The sequence below is a fragment of the Mirounga angustirostris genome, unplaced genomic scaffold (genome assembly GCF_029215605.1).
Source record: "Mirounga angustirostris isolate CCGP_5_RB_7025 unplaced genomic scaffold, mMirAng1.0.hap1 SCAF_7, whole genome shotgun sequence".
Classification (NCBI taxonomy): Eukaryota; Metazoa; Chordata; class Mammalia; order Carnivora; family Phocidae; genus Mirounga; species Mirounga angustirostris.
This window is the reverse complement of record NW_026991715.1, coordinates 133190485-133211291: the sequence shown is the minus strand read 5'-3', so window position 1 is coordinate 133211291 and position 20807 is coordinate 133190485. Positions and strand designations below refer to the sequence as shown.

Genomic DNA, 20807 nt, shown 5'->3' with positions numbered 1-20807 from the left:
GGTGGAGCAGACTCCCCGCTGAGCAGGGAGCCCCACGCAGGGCTCAATCCCAGGACCCTGGGACCATGACCTGAGCCGAAGGCAGAGGCTTAACTGACTGAGCCACCCAGGCGCCCTTATATACTGGATTTCATCTCAAATGTGGAATAACTAAAAGCTTTATGTGGTTGATTTTCGGTTCCTTTCTGTACAAGGATGTACAAATAACTAAAAGCTTTATGTGGTTGGTTTTAGGCTACTTTCTGTACAACGTATGTACAAGTTACTTATCCTCCCAGCCCCTGCTTCATATCATTCACATCCCAGAGCTGTGCCCAGACCAGGCCTACTGGGCAGCACAAAGGGGCAAGGAGAGCCCAGCCCCAATCCCAGAATTCTTCCAAGCTCCCTGACCTTTTGAAGTTTTCACCCACCCATTCCAATTATCCTCATCCCTTGTCATCCCCTGCTTGGCTTCTCTGCATGTGGTCATCTGCTGTGGCCTGGTGTGTAATGGGTTAAAAATAAGCCACTGCCTGACATCCCAACATTTGACACCCCAGCAACGTGTGACTCCCCCAACATTCCACTATGCCATCCTGCAGCTGAAATGGGAACACTGGCTGCCTTTGCAGCCCCAAACTCTTGGACAGAGGATCTGGGAGGTAGAAGCCATGCCAGAGAACTTGGGGAAAATGAGAGGGAGGAAGGGAAGAAGGAGACAAAGCTGAGCTAAAGCTGAAGTCCTACTGAGTAAGATGAAAACAGGCTGGAAAAAAAAACACCGCAGGAGAGGACCTCTCCCCAAGCAAGCCAATGAGCAGCCCTGCCAGACTACTGCCAGACTGAGAAATCCAGACGCTCGTCAGGGCTCGGCTTCTCTGCCAAATGACTGCGTGGAAACCAAAATGAGCCGGCCTGTGTTCTTCCTAGCTCCCACCCTCCCCGTGCTGCTGTGCTCTGCTCCTCCCCACACTTCCCTGCTATAGTTCCCAGCTGCTGTAATGGAGCCGCCTCCAACTCTAACAATAAATTCAAGTTCATTACAAAAAAAAAAAAAAAAAATACAAAACCAGCCCAGTCACCTTCTTGTCCTTTGGAAGGGTTGTGCAATGGGCAGTTAGAGCCACAGGAAAATGGTAGTATCTTCTCACTTTTTCAATAATCATAATTATCATTTTCCTACATGGTGTTATGAAAAAAATTGGGGAGATTTTTGATATATGGTCAAATTATGGATTACATGATATATGGTCACTGCCAAAGAGTAGCTATACTTGTGGTGTGGGAACTCCTAAAGAGGTAGAGGATAACTAGAAACAGATACAAAAATAAATACATAAAATACATAATGGTGTATACGTATATCTCCTAGGAGCAAAAGTTATATCAGGTTTTAACCAATAATTCATTGTCAGACAAGGATCTGAGGTAGATCTTATTTTTTAAAAAACTATTAATGTACTAAAATTGAGGATGGCAATCATATTAAATTTTCTCTTTTTAATCTCTATTGCTTAATAAATGCTAAAATGGAAAAAGAAATACAAAGCTTCCTATCTCTAGGTGTCAAGCCTCCTACAATTTAGTTCCTGATGTGGGCTAAGAAAGTCAGTAGAACATTTTTAAATGTTCTATTTTACTTAAATACTTAAATACTTACACCAAATTCTGCTAATGAATAAAACAAACCTAAAATGAACACAAAGAAAGCAGTGTAAAAAATATAACTCAACCACAAATATGAATTGAGTGGAATTCAATTTATAATATTTGCCTGAATATATTTCTTTCTACTATTAGAAAAGTCAATAGCTAGCCATTATCTGCTTATGGCTAAACAGACATTGGACTTTTTACCTACTGCTAGCATTGAAGATCAAAATAAAAAATAAAAATCCTTTGTGCTCCTTGCTACTTGCCCTAGAGATTAGCATGGGGCTTTCTATGATTGAGGAATAGCTAACAATTCTAACATTATGCAAGTCCAGCTTTGACGTACTTGGAGCTTATGTGGGATCAGAATAAGTTTCTGTCTATCCTACTCATAGATTCAATCTTGAAAGGTACTACTTTCCAAGTTAAGAATTCATGGTGGAGAACCACTTTGACAATGTAGACATAGTTCACTTTAACACTAACACTGCACACTTCCAGGTATATATTCAGAAATTTGCCCTCGTGCAAATGATGTCTCACAATCTGTCAAAGCCCAGAGATCATTTTCTTTCATTCAGCAGCAAATACTCTATTTTCAACACAGAATGGAACATTCTCGTTTACCTATTAATAATAAATATACCAGAAAGAGCTTGATAAATAACACAGGACAAAGCCATCTCTATGTTCCAGCAAATGGCCTATTAAAACAACACTATTTTATTCATCTCCTTACATTTAATTTTGAGCAATAAGTTAAAAAAAAAGTCCACTGGCATAACTTTTTAATTGAATCAGCATCTGCAGAAACAGCAAATAAGTGAAAAAGAGCACAAGAGAACTGAACCTGAGGAAGCTGAACTCTGCTTCAGTTTGTTTGCTTTTCATTTTTCATGTTCTACCATTAAGAATCCAACACATATCACATCCCTGTATTTTCATCTATCACAATAAAACACATAAATTACAAACACCAGAACAAATCAGTAGTATGCAGAAATGTGTCAAGCGTAGTACTCCTCTTTACTGCATTCCAGGTACATCTTCCACCGACTACGTCAATATAATTAGGCTCTAAGTTTGCTCTTTTCCTTTCCAGCTACTGCATTCCAGAAATGTGTTTTCTTTTTTTCTTTTTTTTAAAGATTTTATTTATTTATTTGAGAGAGAGAATGAGATAGAGCATGAGAGGGAAGAGGGTCAGAGGGAGAAGCAGACTCCCTGCCGAGCAGGGAGCCCGATGCGGGACTCGATCCCGGGACTCCAGGATCATGAACTGAGCCGAAGGCAGTCGCTTAACCAACTGAGTCACCCAGGCGCCCCATCCAGAAATGTGTTTTCTATCTATGAACCATGAAACTTTCATTGCCCTTCAAAAAGAGAATGTGGCTATGCAGTACTTGAGCCAATAGTTTAAGTCTTTTTTTTTTTCCCAATATTAATGGCATTGTTTTTAAATAATCATGATTTTTAAATAAATGAATATTATTTTACTCTCTGTAATAAAATCAAGCAAGTATTAGAGAAACACTGAGAGACACACACACACGCACACATCCAGTTATTCACTCATTTCAGCTTAGGGTGGAATCATGTACATTTTATTGAAGCGTAACTAAAAAAGCATTTCTTTCCAGCAAGTTTGTTGTGTACTTCCTTCTCAGTTTGACTGCAGTAGAAAAGATCTCTTCTAAAATTTGTTGAACTTTAAATATGTTGAGCATAAAATAGGTGTGAAATGAGACAACATGTTCTTTCAGAACCTGTAAAGCTATCATCAACCCTATAACTTGGGAAATCCGTGATCACTAATGAGGTGAAGCAGAGCTGACAACAGCTGCGAATTGTAATCATAATCTCATGTTGCAAGCGGCAGATGTATTTCAGAAAATATATTTGATGAACAGATTTACTGGTGGGTGGGAAATAGTTCCTAAGATTTCCCTGGAGAATATTTCTCCATGATGCTTATCATAGCCCATTTCTGCTCTAAGGATCAGTCCTCCTAAATTCTATAGGAGCAAACAAAAGAGTCACATGTTACAATGTTGTCTCCTTGTTGACTTATTGCTAGTTTCTCCCAGTGTAATAAGATATCTAAAGATGTTGGGTTTGTTTTTTTTTTTTTTTGCATATATCTTTATGCAAACAGGAACCAGCCTATATACTATGTTTTCAGGCATGGCCTTATTTGTTGACAGAGTTGGCAGTATGATTTTAGAGACATAATTTGGGATAAATTTGTTTGTTTCAGTATTTTTCTTCTCTTTGTCATTTCTGAGATTTTATATGTAAAACCACTGTTCATTATTTCTTTATACTTGAGTATACCTTATTAAACACAAATATTTTTGAGAGAACTATGAACTTAAAAATTTATCAGCCACTTTTATATACTACTGAGCAAGGTTGCAAATTTTACTATCAGTATTTGACCTAGAAATTTTACTCCTAAAATTGTATCCTGAGAAAATTCCAGATATAGGAAAGGATATATTTATATAGATTGGGTAGATTATTTATCGATATCTATTTCTATATCTGTATCTATATCAATTTACATCGATATCTAATCCATATATATAGGATATATATAGATTGATAGACTGTTTGCAACTAAATTTCCAGCAATCATGTTTCACCTACATGATAGTGTGTTATTTATACAATAGAAGTTTATTGAGAAGTTTAATGGCATTATCAAACATTCACAATTAATAAAAATACATAAACCTATATGTATATTATAATGATCTCTACTTACTAAAGTTAGGTGACTGATAAGTGGAAAGTTTCAATACCTGATAAAAATAGAATAAAATACCACTGAAGTATCTATTGAGAGACTTTTATAGATGTCTTCTTCACTACAAAATTACCTGTGCAAGAGTGACTAAATTATATAATTAAAACATGTTTAAAATGACATATTGAATGTCTTTTTTTAGCAACTATAGAATAACAAGGGATGGATTTACCCGCCCCCCCAACACACACGCACACACATACACACACACACAACCCACTAACACTAAATGAAATATATGAAACTAAATGAAAATTATTTTTGAAGTATTATACACCAGAGAACAATGACAATAATCCCAGAGAAAAGGAAAAGATATGATGTGGTCTTCTAGTTTGCTGCCTGGGAGAGGTTCCAAAGAAGAATATAGGAAGTGCAAGCCCAAATGGAGTCTGTCCATCCCCTGAGTTCAAGCTGATAGCCCATGTCGAGAACAAAGTGTCTAGAATTTGAAAGGCAGAGTAATTCATGGGAGAGAGCTTCACAAAGAGGGAACTACTGAAATCTGAAGAAAATATTATTCGAGTTTTCATCTGAGTACTGATCAGAATATGTTTGGGGACAGATAAAGTGAGGCAATAGAAGTAATCAATCACAAAGATTAGGAGGGAGCAAAACTATGAACTGGCATGTTGTAGTTCTAGAATAGTTCTAGTTTCCACCAACCAAAGAGAAATTCATAACTCATGGGGCTTTGGTAGACTACCCAGGAAAGTCTAATTTGATTATGGGGCAAAATTAGGTCTAGAAAAAGGGCTGCTAATAAAGCACAAAAGCAAGGTCCAAAAAGATTAAGATGTTGTAAGTAATTTAAACACACATCTGACGGGCGCCTGGGTGGCTGGGTTAAGCAGTTAAGCCTCTGCCTTTGTCTCAGGCCATGATCCCAGGATCCTGCTCAGCAAGGTGTCTGCTTCTCCTTCTCCCTCTGCCCCTCCTTCTGCCCCTGCTCCTGCACACTGTCTCTGTCCCCTGCTCTCTCTTTCACTTGTGCTCTCTCTCAAATAAATAAATAAAATCTTTAAAAAACAAAACAAAACACATCTGAATGCAGCTCAAGAGTATTTATGAAAATGTAAAGCTAAAAAGAAAAAAAAAGAAAATGCAAAGCTACCTAACACTAAACACAATAAAAGCACAGTGTTTGTCATCCAATCAAAACTTACAGGCATGCAAAAAACAAGAAAATATGACTTCCAGGAAAAATCTGTCAATTGAAAACAACCCAGAAATAACACTTCCAGAGAAGAAATTATAATCTATGAGATGAAAAAAATACTCTAGATGGAATTAAAGCAGGTTAGATATTGGGGAAAAAAAAAAAAAAAGATTAGTAAACTTGAAGATGAAGATGAATGGGAACTATTTAGAATGGCTAAGAGGGAAAAAAGAAGACTAAACAAACAGCACCAGCGCACTGTATTGCACATTTAGGAGACCTAGCATAATTATAATTAAATTTCCTTAAAGAGAAGAATATAGGGCAAAAAAATATTAAAGAGACTGGATGAAAAATTTTCCAAGTTTGAGGAAAGCCACAAAGTCACAAATTCAGGAAGCTTTATAAACTTCAAGTACAAAATAGATGAAGCTTATTATAGAAAGGTATATCATAATCCAATTGCTTAAAACCAGTGACACAATTTAAAAGCATCCCAAGGAACAACTGGCAATGTATGAAGAGAAAAATAAACATTAAGGACAATGAGAAATTTTTGTTGTATTGGTACAAAGAACAACACATCTAAAGCTAGAGGGAAATTTATTTATCACTAAAACACACATATGAGAATAATAGTAGGTCTCAAATCAGTGACCTCGGCTTCTGACTCAAGTACATAGAGAAGAAGAGCAAATGAAACTCAATGTAAGCAGAAAAGAAGAATGAAGATCAGAGCCAAAAAACAAAAAAAAAAAAAAAGAAAAGAAAACAAACTATTGAAAAAGCAATTAAACCTGTTCTTTGAGAAGATCAATCAACTAAGAAGTCTAGTCACACTGGCCAAGAAAAAAATGGCTATCATTACTAGACTATCAAAAGGATAATATGAACATTATGAACAACTTTTGAATTTCATCAACTTTGATGAAATTCAAAAGTTCCCTGAAAGATGAAGAAAAAGGAAAAAAAAAGCCAAACTTACAACTACTAAGGAAATAAAATTTGAAGCTGTAACTCATATAAAAAAGATAATACAGTCCTTTGCTTTTAAATTCTACCAAACATTTAAAGAAAAATAATGTCAATTCTATGCAAACTCATCCAAAAAATTAAAAGAGGATCTTATATTTCTGACTGCATTCTGAGACAGTATTACTATGACACAAAATCCAAACAGACATTACATGAAAACAAAACTTTAAAATTATGTCCCAATAAAAATGGGTTCAAAGTTATTTTTTAAACTTTAGTAAACTGAGTTCAACAATATATAATTATAGTATAATGTGGCTAAGTGACATTTATCCCAATATTTAAAAAATAAATCAAATAATACATCATTTTACTATATGGCCATCTTAATAGACAAAGAAAATACCATTTGACAAAATCCAAACTCTATTCCTGATAAAAATGCTTAGAACAAAAGGAATAGAATAAAATTATCCCTGCAGATGGCATCATACTGAATGATGAAAGACTAAATGATTTCTTTATAAGACAAGGAAGAAGGCAAGGATTTCTGTTCTTATACTTCTATTTACCATTGTTTTAGAGGTTCTTGCCAGCGCAGTAAAGCAATAAAATGAAGTATAAAAAATGTTTTTTGTAGACATAAAAACCACAAAATACAGCTGAAAAAAATCTCTATATAAGCAGAGAAAAATATATTATTTTGGGTTAATAGATTCAGTATCATTAGGATGTCATCAATTCTGCCTACATTAATCTACACACTTAACACAACTCAAATCAAAATTCTAGCAGAATCTTTTGTAGCAGTTGACATATGAAAATACAAAGGGCCTAGAATTACCAAACAAATTTAGAAAAGAAAAAAAATGATAGATAGTATTTAATTTCAAGACTTTTTATAAAGGTACAGAAAACTGTGATTTTTGCAAACATAGATAAATATATAATTGGAACAGAAGAGAGAGTCCAGAGTTAGATCCATATATACATAGGCAATTGAATTTTAACAGTGGTATGAAGGCTATTCAGTGACAAGAATAGTATCTGCAACTCATGGTGCTGGAAACATTGGGGATCCATATACCAAAAAGCAAAATGAGGATGATCCATACCTCATACAATATAAAAGTTAACTTAAAATGAATCACTGATGTAAATATAATACTGAAAACAATAATCTTCTAGAAGAAAACACAGAATAAGAATTTTGGGATCAGGCAGATGTTTTCTATATAAGGCACTAAAAGCTCAATCCATAAATTAAAAGTTAATAAATTAGATTTCATCAAAATTGAGAACATTTGCCTTTTGAAAGTCACTTTATGGGAATGTAAATACAAGCCACTAACTGGGAGAAAATATTTGTAAATCATGTATCTGATAAAGGACTTGTATCCATCGTGTGAAGTGTGTGTGTGTGTGTGTATCTCCAAATCAATAATAAAGAAATAACACAGAAAATCTAAGCAAGTATTGAATAAATACTTCATCAAAGAACATGTATGGGTGGCACATTTAAGCATATAAAAAATGTTCAACATCGTTGGTCATATAGGCAATTAAGATACTATTATACACCTTATTAGAATGGCTACAGTTAAAAAAGGTTGACTTTTTATGGTCCAATCATAACACTTCTAGGTATTTACTCAAGAAAAGTGAAAACATAACTATACAAATTCTGATTCACAAGTTTTGTATATATACTTACATACAAATGTGTATAAAGGTATTGCAATATCCAAGTGTTTGAAACAACTCAAAATGTCAACCGATAAGTGAACAGATAAATCGCAAATTGTGGTATCTCTGTAAAATGGAATACTTTTCAGCAATTGGAGGGATAAACTATTGATGCACATAACAACATGGAAAAATCTCAATATAGTTAGGCTAAGTGAAACAAGTTAGACTAAAGAATAAATACTGTATGATTGCATTTGTACAAATTCAAGAAAACCCAATATAGTCTGATCGATATTGAAGAAACCTGATCAGTGTTTGCCTGGGGATTAGGGGATGGGTTTTAGGAAGTTTGGGAGGGGGGCATTAAAAAGTACATGAGCAAACTTTTGGGGGTAAGATATATGTTCATTTTCTTGATTTTGATGATGTTTTAGTGGATGTATGAATATAGAAAAGTTTATCAAATCATACAAATTAAAGTTGTGAAATTTATTGTTGGTCGGTAATACATCAATACATTTGTTAAAAAAGAATTAAAAGGCTGTAATTTTCTAAGCTAACATGTCTATAGTTGGGGCTTATGAAATTCCCTATTGTGGGCAATGGGAAAAATGAAAGGAAACTAGACCAAATTCTGAGGGACAAAAACCATGTTTTGCCCTTTGCATAATTTTGTCCCTGAGGGATCTGCCTTGTATAACTGAAGTCAGTCCAATTAGTCTACAAATGAGGAACATTATATTAATTATCTCTAATTAGTAAACAGGTCATAAAGAAAGCAGACTATGTCTGCCAAAGATTTGGCTATGCATTCAGATCAACGATAGTTTGAATCGTCAGTCTGTTAATTATTTGTACTGTGTCCTTTAACCCTTTGCATCTCAATTTCTTCTTTTATAAAATTTGGGTGATAACAATTGTACCGCCTAATAAAGTTGTGGTGAAGCTTAACTGAACTAATAAATATAAATCTCTTTAGACTCTCTAGCTTCTAGCAAGTGCTCAATAAATGGTAACAATTATCTTACAGAAGAAGGGATAGGCAAAATGTTTGACAGTCTCGTGTCATGAATTTAATGCCACAGTTGGACATAGCTACCCGTCTTCACCCACCCATCCTATCCATTCATAACTATATTTTCATTCCCCTTAAGAACCACATGTAGTAATCACTTAAGATTCCGGCATATTTGAAAGCTCTGAGAACGTTAATACAATATTCAAGCTTTGGGAAAGTGTTAACACTATACTTCACAATACCATATTAATTTTAATGTTTGCCATACTCAAATATCATTACTTTCTTTACTAATTCTCTGTTATTATTACAATATAATCGACATACTGTTTTTTTTCCCAAAATTTTAATAGATGGTATGCCGAGTGACTATTTTTAAAGGAGAAACCAGTATTAACTGTATGTTAACTGACTAGAATTTAAATAAAAATTTGAAAAAACAGTGTAAAAACAAACAAAAAAGGTGTTTTAACATTTTCAAATTACCTCTTAATAGTATTTCTAGAACAATTTTTTTCTAATTTATTTGTTTAGATCACTTATTATTTGAACTGTGATTTCTCCAAGAGAGACAATGAGATGGGAATCACAACAGCTAAAGGATTAAAATCATAGACTCTGGAGAGAGATGGCCTGATTCTCAAACCCAGCCTTGCCACTCACTAATTGTTTGGCAGGTTATTTAAATTCTTAGTAACTTAATCTTATCTGCAGACAGGTATAATAACAGAATCTACCTTGTAAAGTGATGAGTTAAATGCAATAATACATTGAGATCACTTAAAAGGCAGTCCAGCTAAGAGTTTGTCCTATGGAAGTGTTTAGTATTGTTACTGTACTTGATCATATATAGTACAATGTAATTCTTTTCACACATGCTTATAAATAGTGAGAAGATGATTATTTTTCTGCAAACTTAAAGTTTCACAAAATACTTACTTTATTAAATTGTTCATGGCATCTGGGTCATATGCTGTAACCTGTCCAATGATGCTGCCCTCCTTTACATCTTCATCTACTTCTATCAAGTAAAAAAGTTTACTGAACACAGGAGGCTCATCTATATCTTGTACAGATATTTTGACCACGGCTGTGTCTTTGAAAGGTCCCAGGTGTAGGAATCGTGGATCAGGGTGAGTGTTACTTGCATCCACTCTTAAAGTGTACAGCATTTTGTTTTCAAAATCTAAATTCTGAAGTTAAATAAGAAAAATTAGTATAATATAGCAGACATGACAATGGAAGACAATATTAAAGTTTAATAACCAGCTCTGTTAATGGTACCAGTAATTGTGGTTAAAAAACTTTCCCAATTATTGCTTTATAGGTATATCAAATAAATTAGTAATTTTTTGTTTTGTCTTATGCTTATTCATACAGGGTAACTGAATATAATGGTATGCACACTAAGATCAAGTCCCACTTGATAATGCATTTCACATTTTGATGGCCACAGGCAAATGTATTATCTAAATGGGCATATAAATTATTTATTATTATTATTATTAAAGTTATACAAAGTTAAAATCAGAGAAAATATAGAATCAAGTAGAGATTCAGCAAACTATTCATATAAGTTGCTTCTTTGGTCCAATATTTCTAAAACTGTTATTTTAAAAAGAAAAAAAAAACATATTTCATTAATCTGAACACTGTGGAAAGCAAGATGTAAATGAAAACAGAAAAATCAGGAAAATAGAACATAATCCACATTTAGCTGGATTATAGTATGTAAAGTTTCATAATGTTTTCCCACACTGCATCCAACATAAAGCATGCAGAATCTTCGGGTTTCATCTGCTTGAAGAGGCTAATTTAAATATTATAAAAAGTGCATGAAATAAAGTTATGGCTGCATGCCTATTTTGGGGGCAACAGAAAACATAAAACAAGTACCTTTGAGGCTATCTAATTCTAGTTTGATTTTCTACTCTAAGCACAAGCAGTTAAGGTTTTGTATTGCTTTTTAAGTGTCAATGATGAAGATGGTTCACTTATTTGAGATGAAACCACAACCATACCCACTTCTATGAAAGCTGGACAGTGTGGAAAAATAAATCCTAGGCTTTTCTTCCCTTAACTGAAAAGCAAAAATAAACTATAAGCGCTCAGTGAAAAAATGAAGACAGCGTAAAGAAACCTGTTTGACAGTTATAATCCCTTCCTGTGTATCCTTGTCAGTGATGATGTCAAACATGTCTGCTCCATCTCCTTCAGCAATGCTGTATTCCATCTCAGCATTTTCCCCCACATCAGGGTCATTGGCTTTTATCCTTCCAAGATGGGTTCCAAGAGGTACAGACTCAGGAGAATTAAATTGATACGTACCTGAAAATTAAATCAGAGATGTTTTGACATTTCATCTTTAGATAACAAAAATCTTTCATTTCCTCTGCCTTTTTTACTTCAATAAATTAATTTTAAATTGGGAGAGTTTATTTTTTTTTCATATTGAATTGTAATTACAAACTGTCAAAATATAGGTTTATTAAGTTGGAAAAATAATTTATAAAGGCAGAACACTCTCATTTTGTAAATGAGAAAGACTAAGTTCCAGGAAGATTAAGTGAGTGTTCCAAGGTTATTTAGATACTAGATGGTAGACGTGATATTAGAATACAGAACTTTTGCTCAAGAGGACAAGAAAACTGATTATTTACTATGTATCTAGAGCTTTCAATATTGTCATTATATATTTTTACATTTTTTAAATTATTTCAAAAACACGGACTTATTCTTATATCCTAAGTCAGGGATAGAAAACTAAATCCATACACAGAAACTTTCCTTCCTTCCTTCCTTCCTTCCTTCCTTCCTTCCTTCCTTCCTTCCTTCCTTTTTTGCTTCTTAATTAATGCCTTTAAGTGGGATATGAATGTTTCTATTTCCTGAAGTTTTCAGTCAATCATTATATTGCACTGTGCTGTCCTTGAAAGGATTTTAATTTGTGACTATTATTCAAGAGACAATAGGAAAAAGTTACAAAAAGAGTTAATGAAAGTTAGAAGTGTTTTTAAACATTTAATATGTGCTGAACTCTGTATAAGGCCAAAGGCTCTCAATATTAATTTATTTAATTCTAACACTAGTCCTCATAAGACCAAGGTAGTAGATACATGATCTTCAGGGATGGGGCACAAGGAAATCATCCTATGAAATTGAGAAATGCAGGGTGAATAACTAAGTCTTTCTGACTTCAAAATCTATACTCTTTCCAATTTGCTTGGTGATTAAGAAGGACTTCTAAGTCCAACTGCCTAGATTGGAATGCTCATCACTGGGCAAGTTAAATTCTCTAACCCTTGATTTCTATGTCTATAAGAATAGGGTGATAATGACAGGAGTTAGTTTTTTTGTGAGAATTACATGAAATTATGTCTTTAGTATGTTTACTCCATGGCTAATTCTTAAATATTTTTATTATTACTGCTATTATAGTTCTAAACCTTTTGCTAAGATTATAATAGATCATGGAATTATAGAGTGGCAAACCATTTGAGAATTCAAGTCATACTCTTTCAGTTTGTATTTAAGGAAACTGAGTGCAAAGTTTAGATTTATGTTAATTAAACTTATTATTTATATTCTCAGCAAACTTTTTAAAAACATTTATCAGATGTATATGTTAAACATCCAAAGTTGAATCATCAAATATTTTAAATTTGACTAGTTTGGAAAATGCTCTAATGTATTGGATTCAATATCATAAATTTAAATTTGAGACCCCTTAATTGAATATTTCAAAATAGGGCCCTTTATATTTTTATTCACTGCGGAAAGGAAACATCTGCAGCAAAGGGTTAGAATCTGTTTTTATAGGAACTCATCGCATGCAAAGCATCCATGGTTTAACATACATGCCTAAAATGGTGATAACTAAAAAGGTATTGACTAATTTAATCTTTATAAGTAGGTAACAGGTATTAGCAAACTTTAACACGTCTCAGATGCCATCAGAACTAAGATATACCATAACTCTATGGGCCATTAGGAAGAACAAATGCTGCCAGTTAAACCCAACTTGCATTGATTTTAATACAGTATCTGATTTCAGAGACTTTAAAACATCTAGTGTGTGTTTTAGAATCGATTGAAATAATTGAACATAATAAAAAAATAAATAAGGGAGTATTATTCTTATATACGGACAAGATAGCTGAGTTCAGACAAGTGACAGACATGGATTTGAAATTAGGCAGTCAGAATTGAGAGTCCACTCTGTGAACCATGAAAGAGATAAGAAAAAGAGTGAGATGATCATAGTGAATATTGGGAAATCAATTTATGGAAATTGTGATATTTTGTCAGGGGGACAGGTTGTGGATTTGCCTTTCTTCATAAACTAATTGTGAAAATACTAGTACAAATATTAGCCTCTGTTTGTAGTGGTGTAGGAGAAGGCTTCGGACATGAGATCAATAAAACCTTCCTTACTCTGGGGAAATCGAGGAGGGTTGTTGTTGACATCCGTCAGAGTGATGTTTACTGTGGTGGTTCCAGAAAGGCCTCCCATCTGGCCGCCCATGTCTTTGGCTTGTATAACCACTTGGTACTGCTCTCTATTTTCTCTGCTCATGTCTGGTAGTGCAGTTTTTATTATGCCTTTTAGAAAAAGTAGACAAATAGTTTACAATTTAATCACTGAGTTTTAAGATTAACTTATGCAAGATCTATTTTACAGAAGTTCATCATAACAAACAGATAAAAAGTTGGTGTACCTAAATGTATGAAATCCATAAACATTAAATTGTAATGGACAGAACAGAAAGAATTCTTCTGTCGGGGTTCAGTAGAGCATGAAATCAGCCATAATACCTCACTTGCTAAAATGTTACACAGAGGCCGCTAAGGGCAGGGAGGGTTTCAGAGAAGGGCGTAGGCCTTGGAATGCCGAGGCCCGCATGACCCCTCTGTCATTGGAATGCGGTGGGGAGTTACCTTCCCCGAAGCTCTCTTAACCCAAACAGCTGCCCTGTGTTCTAAGAGATGTATGCATTGTCCCCTAGGCTATGTTTAGCAGAACACGCAGATTAGCATATCTTATCTTTCCCATAAATCCTCCCAGTTTCCGTAAGACCCCCTTGTCACACATCACGTGCTTGAGAAGCAGTGATAAGGATTTGTGATTATCCTGAAGGACCAATAAAAGTGGGAGCAAAGAAGAGCAAAGGGTCTTCGTCTCGGAGCGTTGACCCCCTTGTCTTCTCCTCTCTTTCACGGCAAAGTTTGGAGTCATCTTTCATCCATAGGGACAGGGATTGCTGGCCATTTCCAGCATTCTTCCACAGGCTATTGTACAGGGAATGAGTTTAGCTAAATCAATTTAATTATCTTTTTGATTAAAAAAATTAACTTCATTCAGAAATCTTCAGATTAATAAGCTTGCTTGATTTTGATGATTGTCACATTCTTTAGGTTTTGAGTATTTCCTATGACACATAAAGTGCTAAATCTCTGAAATGTTGTATTTGGTGTCATGAATTTATAATAAAATAATAAATAATAATAAATAATAGTCTCACAAGCTAACAGTTCAAATAATCTATTTAAATAATATGAAATTTGCTTTTATTTCCATGGAACACCTGTAGGGAATAAGTGAAAGCATGATACTGAATCAATAGCTTTTAAACTACAGAAAAATCTATATTTGTGCATCCAGATGTATTACAACATGAGAAAGAGACCAAGTCTTAAATGTTATTACCTGATTCTGGGTCCACTGAAAAATATGGCTGTCCTTGTAATATGCTGTAGACCACTTTGGCACTGTTTCCGTAGTTGGCATCATCTGCATCTGTTGCGGTCACTTGTATAACAGATGTCCCTACATGAGTCCCCACCCAAACACAGACACTTAAATACTTCTAACTTCGAAAACTGTCTTTCTGAAAAATTACCACAAGGCGTGTGGTGTCTTAGACAATGGTATATGTTTAAAGAAATTTGTTTAAATGATGTTGCCTCAAAAAAAACACAACACTTATCTTTTTCATTCCTTTCTTTAAATTTAAATATCCCTTAATTTTATGGTTCGAGCTCTCTGAAAAAAAATCAGCAACCTATTTTATCGTAAAAATGAACATAATGAGACAAACGCACTGCATTTTTTTGATCAACAATATTGAAAGGAACAATTTTTCACTGAATACAATGCACACGCAATTTTCAATTAATGCATTTATTGCTAACTGGAAATGTGTATTCAAAGATAAAACCAGCATTGGTAAGACCCAGGCTGCTTTTTGCTCTGGTAGATTAACTGTATATTGTAAATAGAATAAAAAATAGAGGGGCCCTATTTTTATAAAAAACAAAATGACATAAAATTGACCTATAATTTTGTGTGTGTTTAAGATATAAATGATTATTAAACATCTGTGTCTCCCTTTAAAATGTAGTTATCAAAGTCATATATGATTATATTTACTGATATGCTACCTATTATTTGCTGCACATAATGAAATCACAGATATTTCCTCCAAAAGTTAAGAACGTATATAGTTCTGTTACATGCAATACTGTAATTTAACACCCCTCTCTGTTTAATTTTATTCTATAAAATGTAAACCATTTTCTTTTAACTTTATCACAAATTATCTTTAAATGACAAAAGAATTTTAAAAGGGCTAGTTTCAGGAGCTTAACATAATGTAGTGTATTAATGGGCTTTTCTGATATTTCACTAATCATTATAAAGATTGAAAGCATGGTTATAAAACTACTATTAACTAAAACCTACTATGTATCCCTTGGGCAAAATGAGTTTGTATGACATTTTCTAGTATACTACATATAATTTTCCAAAGTTTGACTGATTCTTACATAGATTTTAAAATTCCTTAGGACAGGGTAAGTTCCATCTTGGCCCTGTCACCTACTTTAATACCCCATATGTTACACACTCAGAATTTGTCTCATTGACTTGTAGTGAATGTTTCTCAAAATTTGCATGTATATGTTTATGCGAATCCTAAAAATTAATTAATTGTACTGTAAGATTAAATTAACAGCTCATTTTCCATCAGTGTATCTGAATACTAACACCTGAATTTAGCAGTAGTCTTTTTTATGTTTTTTTCAAAATTAATTAACATACGAGAACTTGAGCTCTTTCTCTTCAGGCCTAGAATTGATACTTGGTACATCCTGTGTGAGGACACGCTGTGACTTACTCCATGGATCCGAGGTGTTCTCCTTTGTCATTTAAAAAACACCCACTCACATCCTTGCCAAAGCAAAAATAATAAAGTGATCTCCACCTCCCCATAATAATGTTTAGAAGTTAAACTAAAGTGGTTTTCTGATTTATATTGAATTTTTTATTTAACCTATGTGAACATACGTTAGTTAGAATAAGAATTGTTTTCATAGTTGAGGATTATTTGAAATATGAATTATTCAGTGTAACCAATATGCTAAATACAAGTAGTTAATTCATCAATTTCATGACATGTATTTTGCTACCAGTTGCATTTTTCTTTTACTGTGAATATCATTTCATAATGAAAACAGGTAAAAATACTCCTCTATACCTTTTGACACTTTTAATAATATACTTTGTTGTTAAATCTGTTTTCTATTGTTTGCTTTTTATTGTGGGTATGTGATCTTAGAATATATCCAAAAATACTTGACCTAAAAAAGACAAATAATTTAATCTAAAGAATAAAAATCTTGTAATGTGACTAAAATGTTATATACACTCATATAGTACTAGTACTATCCCTTCTTTTAGAATCATGGTAATGATTAGGAATGGTGTTAAACACTGATGACCACTGACAGCATATTATTATGATATTTATAATGGTAGAATGAAAAAAGAGAAGTACCTAGTGTGATGGACTTTAAGGAATGGGTAGTTGCATTTATTTCATAGGTTGTATTTTTTTCATAAACTTATTGCAGTTTATATTTAATAATAAAATTAGAAAGTAGTTACTGTGTTTTTTGTACTGATTTTATAATTGTGTGCTTATAAAGATGGATTAAAAGATTGTGATTTTTATACCCCTCTGAATTTTCTGAAATATTTATAATTTTCATTTGTTCTCAAATAATTTAAAATAAGTATTTTATTTTTATATTAACAAAGATTAAAAAACTAACTATAGTGAAGCCTGAATGACAAATTTATTATATTTGTTATTTGTAGGCTTTGTCCTGTGTGATGTAAATTCTCCAAAGGCAGAGGCCATGTCTGGTTTTATTCAACAGTTTACCTTTGAAGCCCAACAGAGTTTCTAGCAGAATGTCATAATGAGAATGAACATTTACAGAATGATTAAGGTAGACTAGGCAGTATATTCAGCCTTTAATTTACATGAGTACTTTATCCTCATGAGAAGCATGAGATGAAGGCCTTGAGACATAGAGAGGTTGCTCATGGCCACACATCTAGTAGGTGATAGAGGTAGGATTCAACCTAGCTAGTCTGAGGAAAGGAGCACTGTTCTAACTACTTCATTAAATGGCTTGTTTGGCATTGTGGCTATGATTAGACACATTATTGAATCCACAGGCAGTGAACCCTAAGAAGGGCTTGGATTAAGTCATAAAGGATTCATTAGTGAGTTCTGTGTGTAATCTGTGAAAACTACAGAGGGATTTCTTGTTGAGGAGATGATGTGGGAGGGGAACTGGATAAGTTTTTGAGAGACTGGTTTGGCGAAATACCCAGTCCGAGAGAAAGTAAACCCCGCAAATTTACACAGTAAAGGATTTTGCTTAGATGAAGATGAATGCATGCAAATATAGAAAAGTGATAGATAATCTTTAATCAAAGTTTAATGAACACAAAAAGTAAAAAAAATATAAAAAGTTGGGATTTGCCATAAATATTTAAATCAGTGTATCCCATTTTCCTTCATTATATATCCTTATATATTATCCAGATTATGTGTTCTGATGAGAAGATGCTAATGCATTTCAGATTTCAACAACTGGAGTCATTTGATTTTAACTTTTGAAAAGGAGAGAAGCTTGTGATTCTGAGAAACACAATGGAATATGGCATATGGTTTTGACAGAAAGAAGCATGGGCAGAGGGATAAAACAAGGAGAGGAGCTGCTGAGAGAGAAGAAGAAGAGACAATTAAGGCAAAAATAAACAGGGAAAAGGGGACAGTATGAAGGAGAACATTGGAGGATATTATTGGGGAGAAGGGTAGGATAATAATAAAGAAATTTCATTTTATTTCATAAGACTTTACCTCCAAAGTTAACAGTTTTTTTTTTTTTTTAAGCTCTGGTTTAAATGAAAATCACTAATGAAAATAATATTAGAATTAAATCATTGTGCATTACTTAATTTATAGAAGCGTTCTTTATTATTTGATTATGTATGGGCTTTAACTCTTAGTATGTAGGTTACACATAGCTTGAAAAAGTTCCCAAGTATCACCCTTTAGTTTTTCTCTAATTGATGATCTGTGTAGGTAAAAACAGACAATCACAACTATAAAATTATACTGAGTTAATATTAATTTTCCTTTAGAGTTACATACAACAACAAAAAAAACCAATATAATTTCAAAATATAAAATGCATGGACTTTTTATTTAGATATTTTATACACTAATAGATCTAAAATCTTAATGTAAAATGCAGTCACTCCCCTTCCTGTTATTTGGATTTAATTTTATTGAGAAGGGCATTTGAATTAAAAGAATAAAATAAGAAAAATACTATGGGGTAAATAACAGGGTGATGGGCATTAAGGAGGACAGGTGATGTGATGAGCACTGGGTGTTACACGCAACTAATGAATCAATGAACACTACATCAAAAACTAATGATGTATTATATGTTGGCTAATTGAATTTAAATAAAAAAAGAAAAATGCTGCTTTTGAGGAGTTACTAAGACTCTAATAAAATTAGAAGTTTTCCATAATAAGCACAACTATTTTGCAGTGGGGGGAAAATACTAAGGCATTAAAATTATCCAGTTTTCCCTGCTTTTATTAACATTTTTTTTCTTTCTATAACTAGTAAAGTAATAAATAATGTGTTTTGTGGCAAGTCAGTTTAACTCTTTTGGGCTTATTTATACTTATTTATTAGAAGAAGTGTAATGTGGTGTCTTCCGTGTATGTGTGTGTTTGCATATAATATGTACATTTATACTAAAAAATAGTCACACATACAAAGTCTATCTGTGGGTCAAATAGGAAGCAATTAATTCGGTGATGTCAATCTTAGTAGTAATAATAACTATCGTCCATATATAGGATCAAGATTTACCAGTAGTTTTTATTTATTATTAAGGTTTTATTTATTTATTTAGTTGAGAGAGAGAGAAAATCTTGAACAGACTCCGAGCTGAGTGCAGAGCCCATCACAGGGCTCCAACCCAGGACCCTGAGATCATGACCTGAACCAAAACCAAGAGTCAACACCTAAATGCCTAGGCCCCCCAGGTGCCCCAAGATTTATTGGTAGTTTTTAAATCTTCTTTTATTAATATGAAAAGCTGCAACCACAGCAATACAGCTACCAGCTATATGTTTCTCCTTTTTTCAGTTTTGTTGGAATTGTAGGCACATAGACAGTGCAATTGACAATGACCTAAATTCTCATTTTTAAGGCTTGCGATAACTAGAAATTGTACTGCCCACAATTTAAAGTTTATATAAATGGAATATAGATTGCCTTACAGGAAGGACTTTTTGGACAAGATAATCTGCAAGCCTTCTTCCATGTATAAACTTATATATTCTGTATTTTATAATGGGTATTGAACAAGTGAAGTCTTTTATTTTTAATAAAATAGTCAAGTGCTTATTCTAGTGCTGATCTTATTACATACTTGATAAATATTAATAAAACTGATATAGAATATATTTGAATTATGTAGATGTTAAACAGCACAAGATAGTATGGGGAAAATACAGGTTATTTGAATTTCAATATTAATAGTCTGGTAAGTATTCTGATTTTTAAAAAGAGGTAATTTGAAAAATTTAAAAGTTATTCAAATATAAATCAGTTATTAAAATGTGTCATATTCAAATACCTGTCACCCAAATTATACTTTTTATTCCTGTAGGTATATCAAATCTATTTCCAGAAAGATAAATGGAAGTTTTTGTACTATTAAGTGTCAAAATATCTGACAAAATAGGGGTGCCTGGGTGGCTCAGTCAGTTAAGCATCCAACTCTTGGTTTTGGCTCAGGTGATCATCTCAGGGTCATGAGATCCAGCCCAACCCCTCAGTGCAGAGTCTGCTTGGGATTCTTTTCCTCTTCCTCTCTGCTCCTCCCCCTGTTCGCACTCTCTCTCTCTCTCTCTCTAATAAATAAGTAAATAAAATCTTTTAAAAAATATCTGGGAAATTAACATACATGCAGAATAAACAATAATGTTTTATAAAGGTTAAAGTGTGTTAACCAGAAAACCAAACTAATTTAGAATGCTCATCAATAGGAAGTTGAAATGGAGAGTATAATTTTAGATGTACCTTCATCTCAAATATAAGCCCATAAGGAGATCATGATATATATCTACCTTAGCCCAC

General features: G+C 33.3%; 1 protein-coding gene across 3 annotated transcripts in view; it reads right to left on the bottom strand.

Annotated features, from left to right (window-relative positions):
- CDH9 (cadherin 9) overlaps positions 1-20807 on the bottom strand; it is an 82494-nt gene that overhangs the window by 13643 nt on the left and 48044 nt on the right. For 2 of the 3 annotated variants that reach the window (XM_064596825.1, XM_064596827.1), the window contains exons 3-6: positions 14993-15112; positions 13720-13887; positions 11426-11613; positions 10225-10478 (exon numbers count right to left, since the gene is read on the bottom strand). In XM_064596825.1, coding sequence (XP_064452895.1) covers positions 10225-10478; positions 11426-11613; positions 13720-13887; positions 14993-15112 — 730 coding nt within the window. The remainder of the gene's footprint in view (positions 1-10224; positions 10479-11425; positions 11614-13719; positions 13888-14992; positions 15113-20807) is intronic. The other variant, XM_064596828.1, reaches the window with a different exon arrangement.